Source organism: Perissodus microlepis, chromosome 19 (assembly GCF_051167445.1).
Source record: "Perissodus microlepis isolate ML-2025 ecotype Zambia chromosome 19, ASM5116744v1, whole genome shotgun sequence".
NCBI classification, from domain to species: Eukaryota; Metazoa; Chordata; class Actinopteri; order Cichliformes; family Cichlidae; genus Perissodus; species Perissodus microlepis.
In genome coordinates, this window is record NC_140479.1 from 6,817,141 (window position 1) to 6,843,142 (window position 26,002).

At 39.1% G+C, this 26,002-nt stretch overlaps 1 protein-coding gene across 1 annotated transcript; it reads right to left on the reverse strand.

Annotated features, from left to right (window-relative positions):
- Positions 1-1,373: 1,373 nt before the first annotated feature.
- On the reverse strand, positions 1,374-9,937 carry LOC146365266 (tumor necrosis factor alpha-induced protein 2-like). The gene is made up of 12 exons (XM_084914760.1): positions 9,816-9,937; positions 6,798-7,031; positions 5,895-6,540; positions 5,584-5,695; positions 5,254-5,376; positions 4,593-4,687; positions 4,386-4,478; positions 4,163-4,286; positions 3,942-4,061; positions 3,692-3,847; positions 2,735-2,856; positions 1,374-2,011 (listed from the first exon to the last, which is right to left on the reverse strand). Exons 1-12 carry the CDS (start codon positions 9,874-9,876, stop codon positions 1,861-1,863), a joined length of 2,037 nt encoding a protein of 678 aa, XP_084770886.1. The 5' UTR covers positions 9,877-9,937; the 3' UTR covers positions 1,374-1,860.
- Positions 9,938-26,002: the final 16,065 nt, after the last annotated feature.

Genomic DNA, 26,002 nt, shown 5'->3' on the forward strand with positions numbered 1-26,002 from the left:
CTGGTAACTGTGCAGGGGTGGATCTAGCAAAGTTCTGCCAGGGGGGCCAGGGGGGGCAGGGAAAGGGGGGCACAAAGAAATACTTTCTTATTCTCATTTAAAATGTCTGGCTGTTATTAAATAATTATCTGAAGCTTACAACCAAAGTTTTTATCTGACATAAAATGTATAGAAATCATACATATACCAACAAGGCTGTACATCAATGTCACAACAGCGTTTGTTTTCATTCAAAGGCTTTATGGCTTTAATACCTGGTGGGCCGGTCTCTAGTCAAAATGCCCGGGCTGTTTTTTTGTCCCAGTCCAGCCCTGGGCACGACACGCAGTGAATTAATCTGAGAAGGTGCATCAAAAAATAAATGGACATCGCAAATCAGCTTGCATAGACACATTAGTTGTGCCGCTTCTTAATGACGGTATCTTAGCTAACAACCCCACCTACCAGATTCAACTTGTAATTGGCTAAAAATAACTTAGCCTACTGGTCAGAGGGACGTTGTTAGCTTTCCACATTCCGACACTTCAAAAGCTTCAGGAGCTTTCCGCTCAGCACAGCATCAGCACCACGGAGATACACGGATACATCCGTAGACTCGAGACGCAATGCATTTTTGGGACTTTCAGGTGTATGGACCAATGTTTTATTTTCTGATCAAACCAGAAATCTTTAATGAGCAGCTGGATTTGTCTCGCATTAACTGGCTGAGTTAATGTTAATGCAACATCGAAGCAGCTGGAATCCACAGCTGTGCGTGTTCAAGGAGCTTGCATTTTCACCTGCTGGACATCACTACCTGACAAGTTTAACTGTCTTCAGAACATTGCAGAGGCCTTATTGACAGTACTTGGCTCTACATATCTGTGTGAGCAGATTTTCTCTCACATGAGTCCTCAGGTAGCCGTCTGAATGCTGGACACTCGGAGACCTGTGTTTCTGAGTGGGAGACCAAAGATCACATCAACATGTGTGTCTCTGTATTAACAGACATGCCATATTGGCTTAGTTTACTTTTCTTATCATTGTTATGAGGAGACCATAAATAGCATTTGTACAGTTCATTTGCTGTTATGGAGTTCTTGTTATGGATAAAAAGTGTCTTTTTTTGTTTCAAAATAGCTGATAACTATTCGCTGATAGCTGCCAACATCTGCGAACAAATATAATTCTATAAAGTGGTTCTATATATTGTGTAACTGTTCATATAGAGCGTTATTAAATTTATTGCTAATGCAATCATATGGCACACTGACCTCTGAGGAAATTTTAAATGGCAATCGCCATCAGAAAGGTTGCCTACCCCTGCTATAAACCCTACAGTCAGTTTACATGTGGATCATCTACTAAACACAGAGTAAATCGTAAAAAACAAATTGAGCTGGTTTTGCACATTTATTAAAAAACTGAACTTACATCTTTTTATGTACATGAGACATTTATAATTCTCTGTAATACTATTTATGGCATGAAAATATTAGACTTTAACACCATTGTAGTTTTTAAACAAAACGACATATAATAGAATGACACTAACCTGTCTGTAAGTGTGTAAAAACACACACTTGCATACTTATTTACAAACATACATTTTACATGAAATGCACAAAAATTACCAGCATGAATGTGACATCTAGCTTATGTATACAGTAACATACTGTGACTACAGCGAGCATTCACCATCACAGAGTCTGCGTATAATAGGGATTTCAGTCTAAGTAGCATCTGAACCAATGTTTTTCCCTGTAATTTACTCTGTATGTCTTTACAGAGATAGACTGTAACACAATATAATACACAATAATATTGCTGCTGTGCAATCAAACTCTCAGTCAGTGATACTCTAAGAAGCAAATGTGCGGCTCATCTCACTTCAACTTTGGAGAAAAACGTCCGGGTTCCAGGAGCAGCACGGCTCTCCTTCAGTGTGTCTGACAGAGTGGTTTTGACGATTTTCCTGTCGGCTTTGGAGACGTTTGTCTTGAGTTTGAGCAAAGCTGAAACATGTTTTTCACTGTTGGTGACAGAAAGAAGAAAGTGTTAAAAAAAAGTGATGATTTTCTCTATGTAAAATCAGAGACTGTGAAAAAAGGATTGTCATGTGAAAGCTGCCACATTTGATATAGAAAAGAAAAAAATATAAAGAAATTAGTTTGAGCATTTTTTTTAGCTAAATATAATCTGCAATGTTTTATTTCACTTTTAACATACGAATAACAGCAAAAGTTATATCTTCACTGATCCCGTCAAGACTTGTGTTTAATTGCCATGTTATGTCTTTTGTGTAACCAGTTTTCTGCTCCTGACACACATCCTTCCTGCAAACACTAACAGCTGCCATTAACACTTTACTACACCTCTTTAAACTGCTGAGAAGAGGGGAGATGGAAAATGTCTCAGCCCACCTCTGTTGGAAATGTGACAATAGGTGGAACTACTTTTAGCTCATGTTAGTTCCCATGAATGTAGCTCATCCTGCTCACAAGATCTGAAACCAATTAAGATGTTTCGCTCAGTCTGCTTCCTGTTTTCCCTCAGCTCTCTCTGAAAAGTACGATTGTTTATCCTGACCTAATGTCTCATAAACCTCTTATCATGATATAGTTCTGTCCTTATTGTTGATGTTACAGTTGATACAACAGGTCCCAAAAAATGAGAGCACATTACATTTGTGTGAGTTATACTCTGTATGTTTCTGTATTAAAGTAAATAATGTCTGAGTCAATTCAAAAGTTACCTGATTTCGGGATAAGCAGATCCCAGTGAAACGATTTGCATCTGTATGGCAGGAATATCTTGGAGTTTTAGCACTTCTGCAATCTTGGTCAGGATTTCCTTTAACCAGTCTTGTTTGGATCCCTGTGAAGACGAATCAGTGACGTCAGTTTAGTCTGCAAGTTTCCCCAAACTGTAATCAGCATAGCTGCTGTTTTTGGAAATAATGATGTATTTCCTTCAGGAGCTATTGCACTGGAACTTCCAGCTAGTGTGTGAAATGTGAAAATGAAATTATCTGAAGTGCCTCAATGCTGTGCTTTATATTAACTAAAGTGTCATATAATAATATGTAGTGTAGTATTGAATGGACGTGGCCCAGATATTAAAGGCCTTAGACTGCATGTCTCTTAGTGATAGAAATGTAGGAGACTCCCGCAGAAGTTGATAACAGGGAACCATCTGCCAGTGGAAATTTACTAGAAGGGATTATGGAAAAGTCGCAGCCTCGCCAGAGCTGAGAAAAGATGTCTTGCAGCTAACAGACAATAACCTATAGGTATGCTATGCAATGTGACTACTGAACGCTTGTGTAATACTGTTGTTTAGACTAGAGCGGGACACCCTGTAATAAAACTGGTAAGCACACATCGTTATTTCAAGATTCGCGGCAGAGTGTCATGCAGGATGCATCTCCTTTCCAGAAGTAATAAAAGTGTTAAAATGGTCTTCTGAGCAGTGTGTTGTCTTCCATCAGATGCTTATGATGAATCAAAAAACTTGGTGAAGTGTTGATATTTAACACTGGGAAATATATGTGAATTTTAAATTCTTTCGGTTACACAGATGTTGTTGATGTTAGTTGAACTTGTGACTAAGGTTGTTTCACCCTGTCAGACAATGTTATGCTGATCAGTGTTTGTGCTTGATTGATTTTATTTGTGTCTCAGTTAAAGTGTGGAGTGAAGGTAAGTCTCACCATTCTGGCAAACAGCTCGTGCAGTCTCTCTGCATTTTCTTTCACAGTCTCGTAAGCCTTCAGCTGACGATCCTTGTCCTTCAGTTTGACCTCTCCTTTCAGGAGCCTCCGGACATATTCTACTGTCATTTCCTGCTGAAGCTGACCAATCAGCTCCTGAATGTAAGTAACAAAATCATATTTTAGTCCATTGATTTAAAAGTTGGTAATAATGGCTTCATAGCAAAGTTTCACGCTGTCATGTTTCTACCTGATGACAGGATTGAGTCAAACCCTGAAGTTCTTGAAGCTCGTCTTCAGTGCTGTTCAGCAGCTTCTCAAACGTGTTCTTCTTCAGCCAGTCACTGGTTCCCACCTTCTGGTAGTGTGGCTGTGTGAGGAACAAATAACAAAGTTTTTAAAATCTTTGATTAAAACATATTAGGATTTAATCCTGATGATTATTGATATCTGCAGTTGTAAAGAACTTACTTTAAGGATCTTGTGCACAGGAGTTAATAAATAAGTGTGGGCAGACTGTTTCATCTCAGTCAGGACCTGCAAACAGTTTTCCCGCACATCCTCTGGGAACAGATCGTGCTTCTCAAAGAAGTCACTTTAGAAAGACCACACAGGACACATTAGCTCACAGTGACGTATTCGCCTGTTATGAAGTTAAAATCTGAATTTCCATCTAACTGGATCAGAAACATACCTGAACTTTTCGACACAGCTGAGGTTTGCCTTTATGAAAGCTTTGCTGTGCATTTTGTTCTGCTTAATGACGTTTTCATGAAATTTTTGATACCTGCAGAAGATTAAAAAGAGTTTTCACTTTTATTATCTTGTTATTACCAAACATAAACTAAAATGTATTTTCAAATGACAATATTTAAAAGACAGCCTTGTGAAGCCTTGTTACCTCTGCATGAAGTCTGTCAGGTTGGATGTTATTTCCTGGGCCTTGTGCAGGTCGCTTACAGTTGTATGTGCTGATGTCACGATGCCGTTGATAAACTGAAGACAAATGTATTGACAAATCAGTGGCAGTTTTAAGTACTCAAAGCACTTTACACAGCAATGCACTTCCATCATTTTCAGATCCAGTTAAACACCAGGAACCAAACCCAGTGCTTTACAATGTTAGTGACTAACCCAAGTGATTAAACTACAGAATCATGGGAGGGTTTGAAACTGTGACTTTCTATAAATGACCAAAACAAAAACTATTGTCTTCCTTGTTTGTTAATCTTTTCCTCAAAGTTTCTCAAAGTCTTTTTCAGTTTGGTTAATATGTGCAGCAGGCTGGAAAATATTTGTCTGCACATTTTGTTCTCCTATGATCAAAACAATGTTACGTCATTACTTCACCACAATAATTTTATTGCACAGTTCTGACATAGCAATGTATACAAAGCCTCTAATCATGGTCAGTAATGGTCAACAATTAGAAGTCAACGAACCCATGATAAGGATCCTTGAAGTTGGCCACCACAAGTGACGCCTTTCAATTTATATTAATACATTTTTTAAAAAGCATCGATTTCAGTCTCTTTAATATCAAGTTGTTGCAGCAACTCTACCTGGATGACATCATAGGCCACAGGACTGACGTAGCAACCATCATCTCTTGTCGGCTCCTTTCCTTGATCCCACTCTTTCTTTGCTTCATCCAATACTCGGCCAATATAAATCATCAGGTCGCTCTAAACACACAACAACACACAGCTGTCAGTTTTAAACTGCTTTCACGTGTAAAGATTTAATTACTGACAGTAATAATTACATCTACAATATTATATTCAAAAAACTTAAACCAACGACTCTTTGATGCTTGACTTGCACATCTCACTTTAAGCCCTGCAATGACCATTCTGATTAACTGGATACACGCCTTAGATACACTGTGTTACCTGTTGTTTTCTGAGGTACTGCTCCTCCAGAGGTTTCAGTAACTCGTCAGGAAGCAGGTTTCCCAGCGCTTCAGTATTGATATTACTGGCCAGCTCAGGTTTTTCAAGGATTCTGGTACACAGAGCAGATAACACATGAGTTTCTATAAACACCCCAAGTTGTGTTTAGTCTACAAAAATGTCATTTTATTTTGCTAATTTTTCATGTATTTATTCTTCTAAAAACAATGAAGGACCTCACACTGACAGACATCCTCATGTTTAGGCACAGAAAGATGCTGCTTCAAACAATAATTGAACTGGTGGCTTACCCTGGATAAAACTCCTTCACCCATCGCAGGAGGAAGCTGCAGTCCTTGTCATCCAGAACAAAGTCTGCAATCTTTTTGAGTCTTGCGCTGAAAGTTTGATGGTACTGTCTTGCATAAAAGTTACAGATGTCCATCTCTGGTGGGTAGCAGTTCTTCACAACCTCCACCACCCACTCCATGTCTTCCTTCAGCTGCTTGCCCATGGACTGGATGTCTGCCTGGATCGAGGACTGGTTCACCTGATCACCAGTGGGGCTCGATGGGTTCTCCAAACGACTATACACTAATTCATGGAGCACTTTGTCATGGTGCTCCTTCCACTTCTTGGGCCTCCAGGCTGGTGGCGTCCGGCATCTTTGTCTCCACAGCTGGTCCTGCTCTTCCTCAAGGTTGATGGCTTTCACTGCTGATATCAAAGCAGACACCTCTTCCTCACTGCTGAGAGAAAGACTCTGCTGCACCGTCCGCTTTATACGCTTTTCAAGGGCTTCATAGTCTGCAGCAAGCTTTTTTGCTGCTTCCTCGTGAGCTTTGAGTGCATCAGCCTCTGTTATCTCTCCAAACAGATGTTTCTCCCTGTCTATCAACAGTTGAGTGGCTTCAAACAGGTATTGTCCTTCAAGGCATTCCTCAAAATTAGGAGTCACTGGTGGACAAAAACAAAGATAAATAATCTTCAAACTGTTCATATTTCTCTCAAAATAAGGTATTTAACATTTCTGGAAGAAATGGAGAACCTTATTTCTTTAATAGAGGTGTTTTTTACACATCAGCACTATTTCGTGGAACAACCGTAACATCAATTTCCTTTCTTTTTTTAATATGTCACACAAAACACAATTTAGTTGAGATACAGAGGGTTAAAAGGAAATAGCTAATAACAGCTGGATGTATGTCACCTACCAACTGGCTGCTCTTCTTCAGTAGGTGATTGGTGTCCATCAGTAGTGGAAGGACCGTTGTCGTTGGGTTGACCTGTGGGGCTTCGCCAGAACTTTTTAAACCATTTTCCTCCAGCTCTTAAAGTTTGTTCAGGGGAACTGTTGGACGTGCCTGTTGTGGATGAACCCGACAGTGTCCGCATTCTTCTCCAGGTCGTAAAACGTGACCAACAGGCCAAGAAAGGTTCTGAGAAATCTGCAATTTAAAAAAAACAAACTGTTTTAATATACATTTTTTAAATATGATTGGCATAAACTAAACATTTTAGCCTTGTGTATAGCATGACCGTGAAATTAAAAATAGATTAAATCCATTCTAATTACAACAATACGCCAAAGTAAGTCTGTAAAAAGTATTTTTGTTGCCAAACAAACTATCCACATTATATATATCAAAAAAATCATTCAGATTCTACTCACATAAGCTTCACAGTCACTGCTTTGAAAGTAACTGCAGCTGCTGTGAGCTTTTATGCCTAACGAGACAAGCTCCTCCTGCTCAGACGCTCAGACCCACAGAGCCACACATGCAATCCCTCCCCTTTCAAAGCACACACACACACACAAGCGCGCGCACACACACACACACACACACACACACATGCGTGCACACACACACACAGAAAGCTGTGCTGTTTTTAGCGGTAGGACAGGAGCATTCTTCTTATGTGGCTTCTGGACCAACTTCTCTTAACAGGGACTTTGTCGACTGTTAGGAAATGTTGTACAGTCTTTCATACTTTTTTTTTTATGACTTTCATGATCCTGTACTTTTATTTTTATGCCATTAGCAAGTCAATTGCACAACAACACTAAAAGCTCAGTAGAATGTTATGTTTTTAGCCATTTAGTGTTTATTTTGTAACCAACTAAAACTGATGGCCAGAAACGTGTAAAAAGGTGATGATCCTTATTAAACATTGACCAGCCTTAAGTACACCGTCAGTGTTTTTTTGTCTGTTTTTTAAAGAAAAGATATTATAATCAGTATGACTCACTTATTTGTTAGACTCCTAAATAAGCTAAAGGTGGAAGTTTGTGATTTTGTGAAAGTAAAAAAACAGAACCATGACAACTAATACTGCCAAACCTCAACCCAGATCATCACACTCAACCAGATTGTTTGCAGGTCAGAAAGTCTCGTGCGTAGTATGCTTTGGATGGCACTGACAAATAAAGACTTTTGCTTTTGTTTGGTGACTCAGTGAAACATCGAGCTGACTGTTATGACAGAGAAACATGAACGCAAATGAAATAAAATGGTTGAAAACAAATCTGAACAAGTACTAAAATGATTTTTCTTTCTGCCAAATGATGTATCCTTGCAATTTTCTGTTGTTACAGCAGCATTCAGGACCAGAATAACACACTAATGGAGTCACAAAAGTAAATGATGCTTTAACTTGGTTTGGGTATCAGTTAATTATTAAAGGTTTATTTGTACATGTGAACAGACTCTTTAGATCTGTTATTCTGTTTTAATACAGAAAAAGTCCAGTATGACTTACTTACTTACTTTGGTTTCATATTGTTCTTTCTGGTGTTTACATTGCATCTTTTAAATGACTGACATCCACTTTGACCTTTCTGCTGCTGTGTGGATACACACTGCAGGTATATCTTTTACTAAGTCAAACAAACATTTATCCAGGCCTGGGTTACAGAGGGCTGCAGTCTACACAGAGACACCCAGATCGCTCTCTCCCTAGCTCTTCCAGTATAGGGCACTGAGCTGTTTCCAGGCCATCCAGGAGAATCTCTCCAGTGTAGGGGTGTGCCTGAGGGCCTTATCCCATCTGGATATGCTTGAAAGCTCTCACCTAGGAGGCACCCTAGTCACATATCCACACCAGTGGCTGCTTTCCATGTGGAGGAGCAGCAGTTGTGAGTCCCTCCGAATGATTGAGATTCTCACCCCATCTCTAAGTGAAAGTCCCCCTACCCTCTTAGAAAGGTTATTTCCAGCATTTGTATCCACAGTCTGATGTTTTTGGTCACTACCAAGAGCTCTTGGTGAGTGTAGGAACATAGACCAGCTAAATGTCACCATTTAATTTAAGACAAATAGCATCAAACACCATTTCTACAATTTGTATGAGTCCTACAGTCCTTTCAAAAGGACACAGTGGCCTCTTTGTTGATGCCACATTAGTGGCGGTTGGGCAAACAGAGTACACAGACTTTTTGTTCAAATTAAAAGGAACAAGAGCTTGGTCGGGCAGAAAGGATTTTACTCAACATTGTGGAGGAGGTGCCAGGAGATGAGTTGGAGCAAGGCAGGATCAGACAGGAAGGTGAAAGCTGAGAGGAAGAGATAAAAGCTTTGAGGATGCCCAACAGGGAGAATGTGTTTGTAGCCACCCTCTATAATAATATGTATTGTTTAATGCAGCACCCTGAAGGCTTTAAGTATTATGATATCTAGATGGAGAAATGACAACAACACATACATGCACAAACCCCTGCGTAGGCTCCTCTAAACCTTTTAGCTCCTTCCTCTGTTGCGCTACATAAACACCAGTCCATTTAAGATGCCTTTCTTTCTTTATCCTGATCTGGGAGATGTAATTATTGGACTAACAAAAAGAGAACGACAAGCTCACACTCATACACTTTGGGAGGAAATCCACGCAGGTGCAGGAAGAACATGCAAACGCTCCACATGAAGGCCCCGTTTGTTGCTGTAGAGCACTAACCACTAAAGTGAGGCACAAAAGGTCAAAACAAGTTTTGTTTTCTTGCTCTGGTGTTTTTTCACATCTAAGGCAATTGTTCTTCCCCTTCAAGACCCTCTATGATTTCATACAAAATTGCAACAGCAATTGAGAAACATTCAAAGTGTATCTTTTGCAATTAAAATGACTTCAACTGATTTTTATAGTAACATTTTTGTCAGTTAAAAGTGTCAGCCACATTCGACCTGTGTGGTTTTTACTGCCTATAACTTAAATCTGCTGCTGTGATACAGTAACAGTCTTACCGTTCACTCTGTAGGATCTGCAGGATCTGCGGGGGAAGCAGCGGGGAAATGTCGAACACATTTTTCCTTAATGCAGCAACTAACAGCCGAGTCTCAGCAGCAGATCAACTCAACTGAGTCGAGGACGAGATGCAAATAAGTACGCAAATACCATTTGATGTGAGGATGTTGGCAAAGTCACACAGTGAGAAACGCTGCTCCGTTTACTGTTTTTGCACCTATATGGGCTTCCTCTGAGTTTGCACCTATGATATGAGAGTGAAACTGTAAAACCTCATAGTGGGTGAGATGTGTTTAAGAGGCAAAATCTCACATTCACTCAGGAGCTTAATAACTTAATTCCACATATATATTGCACACATAATACTTGCTTTTGTACAACTACTGTTCATAAAACATCTAGGCAAAAGGAGGAACATAAAGAATATTTTCACTTCCTTAAGAAAAACAGAAGTGTCAGGCCTGAACAGATTTAACACCTTTTTTATATTATTTGCCACAAAATGTGAGGTATCCTCCAAACAGCGCTCAGCTTACATGCATGTGACCTAAACGTACTGGTATTGTTAACAAAAGAAGTAAGTAGCAATACATTTATTTCAGGGCTATTAAAGACATTTAAGCTCTGTTAAAAACTGAATCACTGATACTAATGTCTGAGTACTCTGAGGCCCAGGAACAAAACCAAAACTCCAAATGGGCACCCTGGACTGCTTTGAAAAATGTGAAGGAAGTCATACATTTAAGTATATTTTTACAGGTTTTTCAGCTTGTCTTAATCATAAAAAGAAGGAAAAGTTGTATGGCCCTATGGCCATTCATACATAAAATAAAGAGAGGATGAATAGTTGCTACTACCAATAGTACCTACAAGAAACTGTCTGCCATTTTTCTTTTCTTTTCACAGGTTTCGGTGATTCTTTCATTTGAAAGTTTAGAAAACACTCATAGCTGGATGTAAAGTTTAGATTCCCTTAAAACCCCAAATCTTAACTGATTATTATATTTCAGTTCTAGTTTTTTGTTTTCGGGGGAGTCACATAGAGGAATTGTATCTGTTTACACAAAACATGTTGATGTGGATATCTCTCTGTGTCTCATGCACATACAGTGGGGCAAAAAAGTATTTAGTCAGCCACCGATTGTGCAAGTTCCCCCACTTAAAATGATGACAGAGGTCAGTAATTTGCACCAGAGGTACACTCCAACTGTGAGAGACAGAATGTGAAGATTGTAGATTCACTCTTCCCAGTCTGGTGCAGGTCTACAATACTTTTCCTGGTGTCCTTCGAAAGCTCTTTGGTCTTGGCCATGGCGGAGTTTGGAGTCTGACTGTTTGAGGCTGTGGACAGGTGTCTTTTATACAGATGATGAGTTCAAACAGGTGCCATTCATACAGGTAACGAGTGGGGGACAGAAAAGCTTCTTACAGAAGACGTTACAGGTCTGTGAGAGCCAGAGATTTTCCTTGTTTGAGGTGACCAAATACTTATTTTCCACCCTGATTTACGAATAAATTCTTTACAAATCCTACCATGTGGATTCATGGATTTTTTTTTTCACATTCTGTCTCTCACAGTTGAAGTGTACCTCTGGTGCAAATTACTGACCTCTGTCATCATTTTAGGTGGGGGAACTTGCACAATCGGTGGCTGACTAAATACTTTTTTGCCCCACTGTATAGACTGTACTACCCCCTATCAGTCAGCTTCCTATTTCAAACACTCAATTTGTGTTTCTCTGGTTTCTAAAACAGGCTTTCAACCTATTTGGGGATAATAAATTAGAAATTTATCCTATCGTTTAACTCTGAGTTAGAACTGACAGTGGAAAGTGGAGTTTGCCAAACGTGATGGAAATATAAATGTTTAAATTGCCAACAAAGTTAGGCCACTGGAGAAAATGAAATTTTGTAGAAATCTGCTGGTCTTTTGATCTGAGATTGTTTCCTGAAATAAAATATAGAGAATCCATTTCAGACTTTAACCAAACCAAATTTAAAATAAAGAAATTGTTGCACTAGTATATTCATGTTTCAAGTATTACACCCCACCCCCCCACCCCCTCCCTTTTTTTAAAAATATAATTGTAGGGGCCTTTAAATTCAATACATGAAGATCATAAATTGGGATGCTGTAAAACAAGCTTTTTGTCTCTCCTGTTTCCAGAAGAGGAAGCATTTTCATGTTTTTTGCTCATAATATCTTAATTTTAAAGTCTTTCCCACAATGTCACAAGACATTGGTGCAACTTGACATGTAACCACAGGGTTAATACAAAATAGTCTTTGCAAAACATATGAGGCAAAATGAAAAAGTGAAAGTATCAGAACTGTTGCCTTCTAAGTCCTGTGATGGAGGAAAGCAGCCGGTGAAACAGGAACTGGCAGACACCGCAATTACCAAAGCCAGAAAGAGTGGAACTATGGCTCTGCTATAAGAAAAGGGAGACTTTACAGGAAATAGCCCCGTTATTATTCATCTGCTGCTGCATTTTCCAGATGTCTGCAGTTATTAATGCTGGGATGTTGCGACTAGAGGAGGTCAAAGGTGTTCTAAAAGTGCATAACCAGGAAAAACACAGAAACCATGATACGCATACCCGTAATTTCCACTCATTTTGCATTCTGAAGAAGAAAACACAATCTGAGACCATATTTACACTTTTTTTAACGTAGCACAAAAGCCTTGACTTCATATCAAAAACTAAGATTTGCTCTTTATGTGTTATCTTATGGATGCAAAAGGTCTCAAAGGAAAGAAAGAACTTGACAATGAAGGTCAACAGAAGTAATTGCTTATTTAAAAATATGCATTTTTACACAGTCATTTGGCCTGCAAGTCAACATATGAATCCTGCAGAGTTACCTGGTTTTCTGCACTCATACTTTATAAAATATAAACCTACAATCTATTGTACTTATAATGGGCCAGCAATGATATTCATTTCTTTTCTGTCCTTATTAAACAAAGCAACCACTGAACTATCACACTGCTTTTGTTGAGACATAAGTGGTCTAAAGATCTGCTACTTGGTCTTCCTCTGTCTCTGTTATTCATAATCTGTGTGGTGATGTTTTCATGTTAGCCTGTAATGGCCTTTTGTTGCCATACATAGTGTCATGTGTGTTCAGCCAGCTCAATATTTCCAGTAATATTGTGAAATATTGTGAAATATTAAAGCGCTCGCTTCTTAAATGTGCCACAAGCAGATGATTAAAGCCTGAACAGAGTGGACATTAGCTTTAAGGATTTCTTTTTATATTACAGCTGCTACTCTTTTAAACTAAACACTCTGTGGGCTAATCACGAAATATGAACTCTTTGAAATAATTTTACTTTATGCAAATAAACTGTCCCTATGAGGTAATTCTATTTTAGGATCTCTAACCTACCCTTACATTTTTACAACTTAGCAGTTGTACTGATAAGTCTATTAACTTACACAGTTTTTAGACTTTTGCCACCTTTGCTCCCTGGCTTATAATGATCTGCAGTACCATAATATTGACCAAAATCCACACACTATCCATCCATTCTCTTCCACTTATCCTTATCTGAGGGAGCATGTCCCAGCTATGGATATGCATATGGTGAGAGGCAGGGTAAAACCTTAACAGATCACCAGTCTTTCGAAGAGCTAACACACAAAAGTTAATCATCAACTAACTAACCATGCTAAATGCATGTGTTTGTATTGTGAGGGGAAGTTGCAGTACTCAGAATGTGCAAACTCCACACAAAAAGGCCCTTCCTGCTTCCTGCTGTCAGGTAACCATGCTAACCACCATGCCATTGTACTACAGTCAAAAAAAGAAGCATGATTTTATTTACTTTATATGCACAGTCTGTGTAAAAAATGTAATAGCTGTTGTTCAAAAGAGCAAACCCAGTCAACATGAAAACTCCAAGTAAATCTGCTATCACTGTAAACACCAAACTACTTATCAGGCTGAACCTGTACAACAGAGTGACCACGGATACTCCAAATTTCTCTTGGGTTTTCCTTCCGTTCAAAAGTAACACAATGCCACAAACTGTCATTTATTGGAAATCATCATATCCGCTTTCTTGTGAAGCTGACTTAACCTTGGAACAATCATACAAGTGTTTAAAAATAGTTCTGCATGCGCTTAGCCAAGACTTCATTTTTAGAAAGTGCAAAAATATAGGAGCTCTAACACAACCTTGAGCAGCACCAGTACTCATTGCTTTCAGCTGGGTCACAGTGTTATTGACTTTAAATAAGAATGATACAGTTTAATGATTAGGAGGGTACATCCAATTGTTTTAGCTTGTGGAAAAAAGAAAAGAGTAGATAGCATTAAATGCAGCGCTAAAATCTATAAAAAGCAGCTGAACATAAGCTGTGATCTTCAAGATGTTTTAAAACAAAGTGCATAATGCTATGTGTGCTTCTCTCAGGACTTCAGACATTCTGTAAGCCTGTTTTAGTGATGCTCGAGTCACATTTAAAGGATGACAGGGCTCTTGACATTGTGGAGAAAACACTGGCACAAAAATACCCCTGACTGTTATGGTCTTTTTATATGTGAGCAGCAACTAGCAATGGGGCAGGAGGGCGAGGAGGGGGTGTTGTTCTGTTTTGTCAAATAGCTAGATGATGAGTTAAAGACTTGCTTAACCTCTGTGGGGATTATTGTTTTATAAATCAAATGTTGTTTTTGTGCCATTGCCACGTTCAAATTATTTTAAAGCCATTGCTTTGGATTATGGTTGAATATCCTTTGATGAGGAACACATAACTAAGTGATGTGGCATAGTGGTGATGTAAAGGAAACATACTTGAATGGGTTCTTTATTAGGAAGATACACTGTGGTTTGCTAGCTGATGCACACTTGTCAATGATCAACATGACTGGCAAGGGACTCATAACAGCATGTAAATTACCAATTACATTTTCCATCCACCTGTTAGTGCTGTCTTTGTGTCGCGGTCTTGCAATGGTCAGTAGTTTTGATAGGTTGGACTATCAACATCCAGTCTCCATCAGATTGTTATCTGTGATAATCAGGTTTCGTCATGGCTCTAGCTCACAAAGCGCTAACGTTCCCGTTCTCTTGGTTTCCAGTCTTTACTACATGACTTCTGAGTGCACACCCCTTTAATACCCACTGACCTGTGAAGTTGATCTATTTCATCTGGAAGATTCTGGCCCAATACTTACCAATCATTTGAATCACCTTACCACAGAAACCAGACATATCATCATATCATCATCAGCTTTTTAGCACCGTTAGGCAATCTTTGACATATAACTTGGCCTGGACTAATTCTCCTCTCTCCCAAAGTTGCCCTCTCGGACTGTCTGACCAGTTTTTCCAAGCCTTCTCAGTTTCTCAATTCCTGAAATAAAAACTTTAAAGCCAGTGCTGTTGTAACACTGTATTAAAGACGAATGTCTTTCTTATCTGCAAGAGTTCAGCTCGAGTTTGAGGACATGCCTCTATTTCAGTATTTCAGTGCCTTTATTAAGCCAGTTCACTGCTTCACAATGCCACTCTGCCAGCGGAACAATGATCTGAGTGGGTGTATTTTATAGTTAGTGAAATGAGTGTGTGTTAGTGCTAATATGGTACAATATGGCTAAGAGCCTACATTAGAGCACATAAGAGCCTAAAACCTACATTGATAGAATGACAGAGGAAGCAGATGCCACAAAGCAGGCAGTGCTTTTCAAAGTAGGGTGTTAATAGCACCTAACTTTGAACTTAGGGCCTGTTTATGCTAATCAAACTATTCTAATTTTTCTAAAAATACAAAAAACCTCCAGCAATTTCACTTGTAAAATTCAGATTTCTCAGATTTGGAAATTGCAGGTTTCTAACATTTATGTGACCCTAAATTTGTAGGATACATTCCATAGCGGTTTGATTAATGTGCAGCTTATCAAACAGGTTTAGGGCGGTGGTGCAGAATGTAGTTGACTCATATGATGTAGAAATTTGGTTAACGTTTGTGCTACATTTGCATTTAAACCTCTGTAGTGGAGGGAGTGTGTCTTTCTGAATCACAGAAGCTCGTCAGAATAAAAAAGTCCATATCGACAGATGGGTTCCGACCCAGTGCTTTGAGTTGAATATATTTTGATGGTTTATGATTTATGTTTAAGTTCATTTAGCTGTCTTAAGCTCATTCTGTTTGGCCTAGGTTGCCCTGTTGTAGTTCATTGTTTATAAGATTCCCCTTGTGTCTCCCTCACCCTTCATGTGTTCCAGTAATGTCTTTGTCTCCTGTCCTCTCCTCTTGTTTACATGTGACACATTCCTTCTGTCATGTGTGTTTCCCCCCCGCCATCATGTTCTGTTAGTGCTTTGTTGTGTCCATGTCTCATGTCTGGTCCCCTTTTCCCCTCTGTATGTTTTTAAAGTGTACGTGTTCTTCGTTTGTCCGTCATTTCCAGTCCACGTCTGTCTAGGTTTCCTGTTTTATTTTGACAGTCACGAGTTTTCCATGTTCAGTATGTTTAGCTTTGCTTTCCAGGTCTCTCTAATTATCCGGGTTTAGTTTTATTATGCTTTTCCCAGTTCAGGCGATCTTCTGTTTAGTTTATTATTTATGTTTCTCCTAGTTTGTTGTTTCTGCCTTAATAAATGGCGCCCTTTTAGTTACTTCCCGTTTTCATCTTCTGTGGTCTGCATTCGGGTCCTCACTTAAAAGAATCCACACGATTTGCCTACGCATATCGTGACAATGTCTGTGCATATACACACAGAGACGCAACAAAATCAAGTCAAGACCATGTATTTATGGATCTTATCTTGCAGTCGTTGTCTTTCGATTCTCTCTGCGTTTGCTCCACAGCAGGAAGTTAGGAGGGAGGCTTTTGATCTTGTTACACTGATGATCAAACATTAAAGGATGTGAATAACATCCGGATGGCATCTGAAAACTCCCCGTGGATGTAATAAATGTTGTGATTTGTCCGATAGCTGTCCATTATATCTTATTTATTATAGGTTACTTAAAAATGACTGCAAACATAGTAACTGAACCAAATGGCCTCCATGATTAAACAACTTATCCACACAGATAAGTTCATCTCATTGGCAGCTGTCAGCTGATGGCTCAGTCAGCAGCTTTTTGCACATCCAGCTTTTAAATTTGGTTTAAACAACTTATTTAAGCTGCTGTAGTTTGGTTTAACATTTGGCGAATAATATACGTATTACAGGTTTGTTTTTTTTCTTTGCATGTTTTTGTTTATTCCTGTAAGTCTTTGCAAAACTAGATAACTAAACTATTTTTTCCCCCTTTTCATGGTCACTGATTAGAACTTCCTGTGTTTTGCTGTTTAGTCTGTAGTTTATCATTTTCTCCCAGTGCTGCTGGGATTTATGTTAAAATAAATGTGAATTAAAGTTCAATGCATTCAGCTTAAGGTGAATGCTGCAATGTTATTATGTATTTCCATTGGGGCCCTTTTCAGTATCTCACTCTTAAATGAATTCAGCAGCTCAAAATATTACCAGGTATAAAGAGTGATTGGTGTTGCAGGTTAGAAAAAGTTGAAGCAACAAACTTGTTTTGCTTTGAAAGAAGTTATGAAAGAAGGAACTAGATCCTACAAGCTCATTATATGAAAGTCTGGAGACTTCACACACTGTAAATTCGCATATATTTATTCTGTGTCTCACTTTCAGTTTTTAAATGTGTCAAAGCAAAATAAATGAAGTCTTAAGAGAAAGCCGAGACAGCAAAAGATTTACTTTAAAACCTTGCTTAGAGTTATTAACTCAATTTAACATGCCTCCACACGTGAAGTTTCACAATGTTTCTCTCTGCTACTCTACTTGATCCAACTATTGAAATTTGTTCCTTCCCAGAAAATGATTTCACAATTCCCCCACGATGCTCGGAGCAAAAAAGCGTAATTCACTGCATATGCAGAACATTTAATAAGCTTAGTAAGAAAGCAGCCCGTGTATTAACTCCTGATTTGCCAGATTGTTAGAGGTTAGAACATTTTTCACTAAGTTTAATTTGGGTAATAGAAATCTGTGTTTGGATTAACGTCCTGAGATTTATCAGTCAGAGAGACTTTATTTATCCTCAAGGGGCAATTAAGATAGATGATACCTTGCCAACCGTACATACAATACACAAACATCACATTGGGGAGACAAGTCAGGCACCGGCCAGTCGATCGCACAAGCAACGACCCGAACCGAAACAATGGAAAATGCACAAAATGAGGAAAGACGAGGAGAAAAAAGCACTCCACCCAGACTGAGCTCCAACACGGAGATCAGTTTGAGAACATGAACATGAACCATCACATCTCACAACATAGAAGATTAAGCTTCGAAGGCGTTTGGGGGGGGAGTGTAGGTCTGTGTCAGTGTACATGCGTATGTGTGTGTCCCTTCACTCGGTTAGGCAAAAGTCAACAATCTTCGGTTGACGTGGGTGGCCTTGAATGAGGGGGAAGAGTCACAACACAGTTTTGTTTTCTAAGGGAGAATTTTGTTATTCCCATCAGCTTTTGTCTTGAGCATCCAGCTGGCGCCCGGGGGGGGGGGCGCATGCGATGAAGATGGCAGTTGTTTTGGTTAGTGCGAACAAACTGCTTCCAGTTTTACAGTTGGTCTAATATTAATCACTGGTCACCAGGTCTCTTAATTCCTGTTGTTCTTCTCCAAGATCTTATCCATATTGCAGAACCATGAGCTTCTTCAAGATCTTATCCATATTGCGTTCAATAAACACAGTCTTGAATACTCACAGCCCTGCCCATCGTGTATCATGTCGGCCAGCCTTGTGGGATTTTGAACAGCTGTAGCCGCTTCTTGTTCTTCGATAAGCCGGGTCCGAGCCAGCTTCAATCAGCCAGAACTCTGTTATCGTGGTTCCAAATCGGCAGATCTCGTTCAGTGTCCTCCATCGAGAGTGTCGCCAGACACACGACGCAACCGACCATCGAGTATCTGGCAGCACACGTCTCTGCAGGACAATCGGGCTCTCCCAAGCCCAGGAGTGTGTCAGTTTTGTTAAGGGACCAGTTGATCAAATCCATAATTCTTCTTTAGGTTCTTTAAGTCTGGGAGACTCTCTTAGGATTAGAGAATAAGCGAGCCTATACAAAAGACATGAGAAGCCAAGCAGGAAAGATAAGGGAGAGGGAGAAAGTGCGACTGCCTCCGTCAAGAGCCAATGTTTTATCTTCTATCCCTTGAAATGGGCATCAGGTCTTGTTGATAACAGAATGATAGGGTGGCTGTGAGATAGTTTACTTAGAGCTGTGGTAGTGGAACAAACGTTGATGTGGAGGAAGGCCAGACATTAGAGGAAGAAGGTGAAAGTTCATGGGGAGAACATACCAGCGTCTGAGGAACCTGTGCAGAGGCAAAATGACGCCATCCAAAGTCCATTATGGATACAAAGTATTGTGTAAGCTATAACTATGAAGTTGTGGGATTTGGTTGCTGAACTGCCATTCAGGAAGTGAACCATCTTTCCATGGTGGCCTTGTTGCATTCTGTTTAAGAAAGTTGTCACTATTCGCTGTATCAGATCGTTTAGATCAATTTATACTTTGATGGACTGCCTAATTTTGAAGACTCTCCCTCAACTTACTGAACTAACTTTAACTAGGAACCAGTAAATTCAGATCTTCCTTTAAGATCCAGTTTGCATGTTTTCTGTTTGATGTATTCAGAGGACCAGAAATTTGGCAGTTGTGGTCAACGGTGCCCTGCTTTCATGTTTCATCCTAAAAAAAAATTCTGTATGGTTGAAATTGAATTGATAAAGACAGGAGACATAGAGTTTAGTGCACATTTAGCATATATGTTATTAATTACATAAACTGACAGGATAAAAGAAAAACAGCATAGAGAAATCAAACTCATAACTGGTGTCTGTTTGTGTTTGAAAGGTCTTGATGCATGCTCAATCATCCAGGTAAGAAAATCCCAAAAAGTTGTTTCTGTTCATCTGGACGTTGAGTTTTCAGTGGAAGAGATGTTTCGTCACTCATCCAAGTGACTTCTTTAATGTGGGCTGACTGCAGGTTTCCCCAACCTTATAAACAGTACATTTGCACAATGACTGAAACTATCACCACCGACGAACAATGGGCTGTGAGGTCAGTTCCTTGATCAAGAAACTCACCTCACAGCCCATTGTTCAAGTCATTGTGCAGGTTACAGCTAATAAGGTTGGGGAAACCTGCAGTCAGCCCACATTAAAGAAGGCACTGTGATGAAGCGTCTCTTCCACTGAAAATGCAACATCCAGATGAACAGAATCAACTTTTTATGGGTTAATTTGAAAGGTTCGTTTTTACTGAAAAAATGAATTTGAGTTTAAGCAATAGAACCGCAATAGCTACAAAAAAGATATCACTTAACTTCCTTTGTGGCCTTAATAATATGGATGCTGCAATTTCCACCATTTTTAAAAAGAAAGAAAGTTCATGTGCTCTGTTAGCACATCCCCCACAAATGTGGCATCATTAGAAAGCCCATGATGCCTCCTTGATAGTGCAGCAGGATTCATATAGATAAATTAAGAAATGTCCCAGAGTCAAATCCCAGACAGAAAGCAAAAGATAATTTCTGGGTCTTAGGGGGTTAAACCTTTTATTAAGGAGTGGGACAATAAATGACTCATGACTTGACCCTGGTTTCACATTCCTAGCCATGTAACTGGGAAGGAAAATAACTTGCTATTGGCATGGTAGCTTAGTTTTAGCACCACTTAAAGAAGAAGAAAAAATTCCTGCAAACGCAAACTACATTAGTCATTACATTTCTTTATTTCTCTGAGCACAGCACTTGTGCATTTCTATGAGTATGACCTCTGGACTTTTCTGGGCCAGTGCGCTAACCTGATCATTTTCTTTTTCAGCACTTCTGTTGATTTGGATCATTGTCCTGCTGCATGACTTCATTTCAGCCAAGCTTTAGCTGTCAAACAGACAGCCCAAGTTCTCAGCCCACTACACCTGTGCTTGACAATTTATATCTTTTCTTTTCTTATTTTTCTTTTTCATGTGACTCATTATATTTATATTGGCTGCTAATCACATTTTGAGTTAAAAAAGTGTAGCCTTTTGAACAGTGTACATTGGGAAATGAGGGAATGATATTAATATTAACATCCTATTGCTTCCATAAATAAGCAACAATGAGACAGCATTGGATGATTTATTGTGCTTTGACAAAAAAAGAGTGACCTGCCTGTAATAGAAGCAAATTGTCCATGAATGTATTTAGAGGTTTGTTTGTTTTTTTGATTACAGTACGATCATTAAGTGGTGGGCGCTGGAAGTCATAGATTACAATAGTTGCCAAGTAGTGATCGGTGTGGGAGAGGGATAACATTGTACACCCCTCAATTCGTTATGTTTTGCTAGCAAACAGGAAGAAGGTGAAGTGGTTTCCTGAAATTACAAACATACATGGAAACAGACTTTGTGCAATACTAACAAACTTGAAAGTCAATATTTGGTATGACCACCTTTATTCTTCAACACAGCCTGAACTCTCTTAGGCAGCTTGTTTGTCATTTCTCTAAGCAGTCTTCAGAAATAGTTGTCCAGGTTTCATGCAAAGTTCTTCTTTGGATGTTGGCTCTCATGAAGCTTCAGCAAACAGTAGATGGATCAACTAAAGTGTCAGATTAATCGCTCAGGTCCTGTGTCAGGTCTTTGCTGGATTTTCTCTTCTTTCTTAGGGACATGACTTTCAGATAACAATTATTTGTTGTAGATTGTTTTTTTAAGCCTGTTTTGTCCTCCGCTTGCCCAGTTTCCTCAATTTTTTTTTAAGGACATGAGAAACCATTTTTGTTGGTGCAAAATGTGTAAACTTCTGCATTTTGTGTTCAGCTACACAAATTGGCACATATCATGTTTATATGACAGGCCGATAGTAACAATGTTCCTAAATATACAATTAACACAGGTTCATCATGCTTGAATGATTCATAGGTCAATATTAAAAATACATTCCTCTGAAAATAGTCAGATACAATGACGGGACTGAAAATGAGTGAAAAAGCAGACAATATCCACAGAAGGGGGTAAAAGTGTTGTGCAAGACCACTTTCAGAAATTAAAAGACTCGCTGGAAACAAAATATAAAGTAACAAGAAGCAGTGCAGCTGACTTAGCAGGGGTGTGACTTGCGAGTACTTGGGAGACTTGGTCAGAAGCCTTGCAGCAGTGTTCTGTAAAACAAACAGGAGGACGAGGAGGCCTTGTACGGTGGCCCCTAGAGACAAAGCACCTACAAACTCCAAAACACTTGCAAACTCCAAAACACTTGCCAACCCCAAAACACATGCAAATTCCAAAACACAACGGAAGTGCTCCAGTACGCTAGGGGCAGTGTTGAGCTTTTGTTACCTAGTAACTACACAAGCCAGGAAGTACCAATGACCGGATTTGGGCTGTATCCCAATTCAGGGTCTGCAGCCTTAAAGGCCGCATTTTAAGGCCGATTACGTCACAGCGACACAACGAAGGCTGTCCCAATTCAAAGGCTGCTCGAAATGCGGCCCTCAAATGCGTCCTTAATTTCCCTGAATTTTAAGGATGGGCCCAACATATCCCAGATTTCATAGCGCGGCGGTGGTGTGGATAATTTTGCCGAAAAAAACGGCGGAAGCGGAGCCGCCGAAGAGTAAACTTTCAGAAGTAAGTACTGAATATTATGTCACTTATTTATGCGCAAATGTTTTTATAATGAAGAACATTAAAACATTACTGTTGGCCACATGTCGGGAAAGTTATGTGACATTAGCGATGTTTGTACTAACTTGGTTTTAAAGCCTTTACTTCAAAATATACGCTGTTCAATAGTTGACTTTAATCTTACAGAGAATGTGATGATTTTATGGATAAATAAAGTCAGTCATATATCCACAAACACAACAAGCTGAAAGTCAGTGATGCTGCTCGGTTTGCAGTCCTGAATATCACGGCACAAGCAGGATTCACTGCACTGTTAATGTTAGCTATGTTATATTGCTGCCTCTGTTCGGTGGTGTCGAGCCAAACGGACTTTAACGTGTGTTTGAACGAGCTGACGGTTCACTCGTTAAGCTGAAAGAAAGATGCTTTAATCACAGGAGTCACACATGTGTCCACTGTACCATCTGGGAACTCTTTTTGTTTCGTAATAACACAAACACTAAATCCTCCTTCTTTTGTGCTGTTTTGTAGCAGTGTGTACACCTGAGACTGTCAAATGTCTGTCTGTCCTGCACTCTCTCTCTTTTTCTTTCTCTCTGATTGTGTAATAAAAGTATGAACATTTATTTATAAGTTACACTTGTGTTTGAATCCTGCAGCTTATCACACATTTGATTTCCATGTGTGACAACTGCAAGTGTCCAGAGTGAGGACAGACTGAGGGACCCACTGCTGCACATCATCTGTGAGGCTTTGCACCCCTGATGATCCACCAGGACAAACTCAGCAGTGTGTGAGGAAGAGGAGGAGGAAGAGCCAGCAGCAGCTGACAGATGGAGAGAATAGACAGACTGTTCCCTGTTTGTGAAGGACTGCTAGAAAAGTTTAGAATCACTAATTGTCTGTCCTGAATCAGTCTTATTAGGTAATGTTCAAATAATTTTATCATCCCAGTGTTTTCAGTGTGGGAGAAAGTACTCAGGGCTTTCAGGTTACACACTATGAAAGGCAGCAACAAGTTTAACATTCAGAAACCTAAAGTATGTATCAGCAGCAGAATGGACCTAAAAATAAATGTTTGTTTCAGTTCTATGAAGCTTTGCGTATTTTGCATTAGTAGCACTGCTGTGTTTGTTGCATCATATTGCTGTAATTGTTTATATGCTTTATATATTCTGAGGTAAGTTGATCTATAGCGTTACATCATATTTTATAAGGATGTTATGTGTTTGTATACTTTCTGCCCAGTTTGACCCATTTAGCAGAAGTCAGCCTGTTTAAGGCTCTGATATCTATTCTGTATGACTTAAAGCAGTTATGACATGGTCTGATTTTCTCACCCAATAAAGGAATATTCAATATATCAGTCTACTCTTCATTTTATCAGAAACAGTTATCACAGCTTGTACATTTTCTTTTTATAAATATATGTAAGCAATGAGCCAAATTTAGTAATGCTAACATACTGAAGGAACAACATTTGTCTCTTATATATGATACACCTATATATGCACTGTCAAAGACACTTGTCTTTGAGTGAAGATTTAAGGTGATAAGACATATAAATAACTGCAACTTGAATCTGTACTGAGGCTCAGTATTTGACAGAGTTCATGTTCACTGCTGTAATAGCTAATAATGATTAATATAATAACTATAATATTGGCCATATTATATTTACATTACCAAAGTGATATGACTTTAGTCTCATGAACAACATTAGCTAATTGTTATTTACTAACTAATCTTAAATGACTGTTCAGTACAGAAATGAAGCCCAAAAATCATGTTTTACTGTCCTGTGGTCTCAGCCTCAGATACTTATCAAATCACACAAAGCTCTTGTAGAAACAAACAAACAAATTAACAAAATATGTTCTCCTTCATTTCTGTCAAACAAAGTTGTATGACACGTTTCCAGCGGTTAGTATCATGGTTGCTAGGCAACCTGGGAAGCCAGACGGAGACTAGACCATCCCATAGAGACAAACTTGCCGTTTATTTTGCAAATCGAGCTCAACACTGCCCCTAGCGTCCTGGAGCACTTCCGTTGTGTTTTGGAGTTTGCAAGTGTTTTGGAGTTTGCAAGTGTTTTGGATTTTGCAAGTGTTTTGGATTTTGCAAGTGTTTTGGAGTTTGCAAGTGTTTTGGATTTTGCAAGTGTTTTGGAGTTTGCAAGTGTTTTGGATTTTGCAAGTGTTTTGGAGTTTGTACGTGCTTTGTCTCTAGGGGCCACCGTAGCCTTGCATATACAAGTGAAGAAAGGATTACAATAGTCCAAACGAGATTAAACAAATGCATGTATGACAATTTCCAGTTCTAAGGTGGAGAGACACTGTGACTCACCTTAGAAATGTTTCTCAAGTGATAAAAACAGGAGTGAGCCAGAGATTCAACATGAGCATCCAAAGTCAGGGCTGAGTCAAAAGTTACGCCAAGATTCCTGACAGAAGGTTTGGCAAATGTAGCAAGAGGAGCTACATTTTCCATAACCCTAGGTACAAATGTTTCAGGAGCACAGACAAGAACTTCAGTTTTCTCCTCATAGAGTTGAAGAAAGTTATCATCCATCCAACCTCTAACGGAGTCTATGCAAAATCTGTAGCTTGCATAAGTTTAATGAAACTTTGAGGGAATAAGAATGCATTTTTTACATATTCATTTTGTTTTCTTTGAAAAAGAAGTAGTGCGGTAAAAAAATGTGCAGGATTTAGTTATTTGCTTTGTTAAAACCGATTTTATTATACTTATATTTCTTCTTTAGTCACCCTTCTTGCTCACTATGTGTTAACAGACCTCTCTGCACTGAATCATACTTCTTCTTAATCTCTGGCTCTCTTCCACAGCATGTCTTTTGTCCTATCCTCCTCCTGTCACTCCAACTGGTTGCGGCAGATGTCCGCCCCTCCCTGAGCCTGGTTCTGCTGGAGGTTTCTTCCTGTTAAAAGGCTTTTCCTTCCCACTGTCGGCAAAGTGCTTCCTCATACGGGGTCATATGATTGTTGGGTTTTTCTCTGTATGTATTATTGTAGGGTCTACCTTACAATATAAAGCACCTCGAGGCGACTGTTGTGATTTGGCGCTGTATAAATAAAACTGAATTTATTGCTTGACATAATATTGAGTATTGATTGATTGGTAAGTTAATTTATTTCTTATGCACGTGTAGTGTTCATTTCAAACAAATTCAGGTTCTTTGGTGAACATGAAGCAAAAAAACTGCACGTGCCAGTTACTGGAAAACACAAATCTCACATGGCCAGCAAATATTTATCTTTAAGTCTTAAATACATATACTTTTTATATACTTATATACAGTCGCACTGCGGCAAACACGTCATTTGTTAGCTTCATATTATCCTGAAGAATGTTTTACACACATGCACATAAATTAAACACAATTTAGTTTAGATCTCCTAGTTTACACCGTCATTATATATAACACATCAAGTATGAACAGTATAAACACAGTCCACTGCTCACATGACCAGCAAGAAGCAAAGTACTAACATGAGTTCACATTATA